Genomic DNA, 3076 nt, shown 5'->3' on the forward strand with positions numbered 1-3076 from the left:
GCTTCAATGTTGGTTGTTGGGTTATGGTCTACAAACAGAAAACAAGAAGATGAAATCTGGATCTGGTTGAGAAGGCCAGCTGGAGGGAGAAAGAATAACCTTGGGATGGGATGGGCTACCAGCTGGAGGGAGAGAGGTTACCCTTGGGATGGGATAGGCTACTAGCTGGAGGGATGGGATAGGCTACCAGCTGGAGGGATGGGATAGGCTACCAGCTGGAGGGAGAGAGGTTACCCTTGGGATGGGATAGGCTACTAGCTGGAGGGATGGGATAGGCTACCAGCTGGAGGGATGGGATAGGCTACCAGCTGGAGGGAGAGAGGTTACTCTTGGGATGGGATGGGCTACCAGCTGGAGGGATGGGATAGGCTACCAGCTGGAGGGAGAGAGGTTATTCTTGGGATGGGATGGGCTACCAGCTGGAGGGATGGGATAGGCTACCAGCTGGAGGGAGAGAGGTTACTCTTGGGATGGATGGGGTACCAGCTGGAGGGATGGGATAGGCTACCAGCTGGAGGGAGAGAGGTTACTCTTGGGATGGATGGGGTACCAGCTGGAGGGATGGGATAGGCTACCAGCTGGAGGGAGAGAGGTTATTCTTGGGATGGGATGGGCTACCAGCTGGAGGGATGGGATAGGCTACCAGCTGGAGGGAGAGAGGTTACTCTTGGGATGGATGGGGTACCAGCTGGAGGGATGGGATAGGCTACCAGCTGGAGGGAGAGAGGTTACTCTTGGGATGGATGGGGTACCAGCTGGAGGGATGGGATAGGCTACCAGCTGGAGGGATGGGATAGGCTACCAGCTGGAGGGAGAGAGGTTACTCTTGGGATGGATGGGGTACCAGCTGGAGGGATGGGATAGGCTACCAGCTGGAGGGAGAGAGGTTATTCTTGGGATGGGATGGGCTACCAGCTGGAGGGATGGGATAGGCTACCAGCTGGAGGGAGAGAGGTTACTCTTGGGATGGATGGGGTACCAGCTGGAGGGATGGGATAGGCTACCAGCTGGAGGGAGAGAGGTTACTCTTGGGATGGATGGGGTACCAGCTGGAGGGCTGAAGGATGAGTTCCTCCGTTGAGGGAGGAAGGTACTCGTGGTGGAGGAGGGAGTTATGGTACAACTGTCAGTCTTGTTATGGATCTTTTCGTTATACAATTTCGTAATGGAAAGGTTAGGTTGCTTGTGCATGAGTTGTGCTAATGTTGTTATAACGGTGCTCTTATCAATTTCGGTTTTCACGGTACGTCAGGCGTTACATTCACCAAGTGTTATTAACGTGACAACACAGTTTTCTCCAGCATGAAGGAGAGCAAGCCACAAAGCCAGCCGAAGACAGTCATTATGAAGAGGCCCTGCATGTTGTCTAAGTTGAGGGCAACAACGCCGTCTGTCCGTAACTCACTCTCGTCAAATGCGGTTTTATTCTCCTGTGGAAGTGAGACACAGAGATGATACAGTTCCTACAACATGTTCAAGGTTATACGAACAAGACTTGAAACAAATAAAGTTTTCCTCACAACTTAACCAGTTGATTATTGTAGTATGAACATGATTTCATCTGTTAGATAAACTTGTTGAGATAATGTACAGTTTTATGAGGCAAATGTTCTTAAGCATATAAAGCTAAGAAAAATGAGAATAAAGATATTGCCCTTGAAGTTTCTCATCTTACTCTCATATCTGAAAAGAGAAAAAAGGAAACTTTATCTTTCATGATTATGGGCCTCCGTGATGTACAGGTTAGGGATCCTAACGTAATCATGGGCCATCTGGGACCTGAGTGCATACATTGCAGCAGTCGGTCCACAGCTTACCCAGCTGCTCATCCTCATAAGTTATGGACTTCTAAATGTAAGTCATTCCAGTGTATACAATGGCCAATACATTGCCATTAAAATATTCAGCAAATTTTACCAGACACCATTACCTGATCAAATACCCCAAAACGTTTCAATTTTCAATATTTCTGTAGAAAACATAGACATACACAAGTATATGTATAGCAGTGTCTAAAGAATGGTCATCGGGCATTATTGGATCACATGCTAATATACAGACGTGCAAAAGAGAGGCTCTTGGATGTGAATGTGCCTAGTGCGGTAGCGGGGAGACTTTCTGATCTTTACCTCGTGGAGGCGAGGGTGGAAATTTCTAGAGGTTTCGGAAAAGATGAAAGGTTATGGATGAGAAGAGAGCGATGAAAATAAGCAAACTTGGAAAAGAGACTTGTGTGAAGTAATATCAGAAGAGACTGAGTAAAGAATATCAGAAGAGGTGAGAGAAAACAAAACTAGGGGAGTGGAGGATGAATTGGAGGTATTTATGGAAGCAGTGCTAGCATGTGAGAGAGAAGTGAGTGGCATGCGGAAGGTGGTAAGTGGGCAGGTTAGATAGGGTACTGAGTGGTGGGATGAAGAAGTAAAGTTGCTGTGGAAAGAGAAATGAGATGAGAAGGATATGTATAAGAGAAAGCTATGTGAAGTAAAGAAGGTGCAGAGATCGAAAAAGAGGACAGATTAGAGTTAGGGCGAGCGAGTATTCGTAAACTTTAGGGATAAAAAGATCTTTTGTTAATTGATAAGTTACAATCTTCACTGTAAGTATGGGTCATGGTGAGGTGTTTCGGGATTGGCGAAATGCATGTATAGTGGCACTGAAAAAAGGTAAGTGGGACAAAGGTGAGTGTTTAACTTACAAATGTTGAGTGTACGTGGCAAGTTTCACGGGAAATAGTGATTAAGAGGTTGAAGATGTGTGCCGACCATCATACTGGGGAGGAACAGTGCGGTTTCAGAAGTGGCAGAGATAATATGGGTCAGGTGTTTGATTTAAAGAATGTGTGTGAGAAATTCTTAGACAAACAAAAGGATTCGTTTGTCGGCTTTGTTAAGGGTGTAAAGCTTATGTGCGAGTAGGTAGAGAGAAGGATGAGTGGTTTCACGTGAAGGTTGGTCTGCGGTAGAGGTGTGCTATGTCACCATGGCTGTTTAATTTGTTTACAGATGGGGTGGTAACTGCAAGTCTTTGAGAGAAGGGCGAGTTTGCAGTCTGCAGGCGATGATGGGGCCTGGGA

At 46.7% G+C, this 3076-nt stretch overlaps 1 protein-coding gene across 1 annotated transcript in view; it reads right to left on the reverse strand.

The window, feature by feature from the left end:
• Positions 1–1274: 1274 nt before the first annotated feature.
• The window catches only part of LOC139748795 (ionotropic receptor 21a-like), a 105378-nt gene continuing 103576 nt past the window's right edge, over positions 1275–3076 (reverse strand). The window contains exon 9 of the mRNA XM_071662228.1: positions 1275–1430. Coding sequence (XP_071518329.1) covers positions 1275–1430 — 156 coding nt within the window. The remainder of the gene's footprint in view (positions 1431–3076) is intronic.

Source organism: Panulirus ornatus, chromosome 5 (assembly GCF_036320965.1).
Source record: "Panulirus ornatus isolate Po-2019 chromosome 5, ASM3632096v1, whole genome shotgun sequence".
In the NCBI taxonomy this organism is placed as follows: Eukaryota; Metazoa; Arthropoda; class Malacostraca; order Decapoda; family Palinuridae; genus Panulirus; species Panulirus ornatus.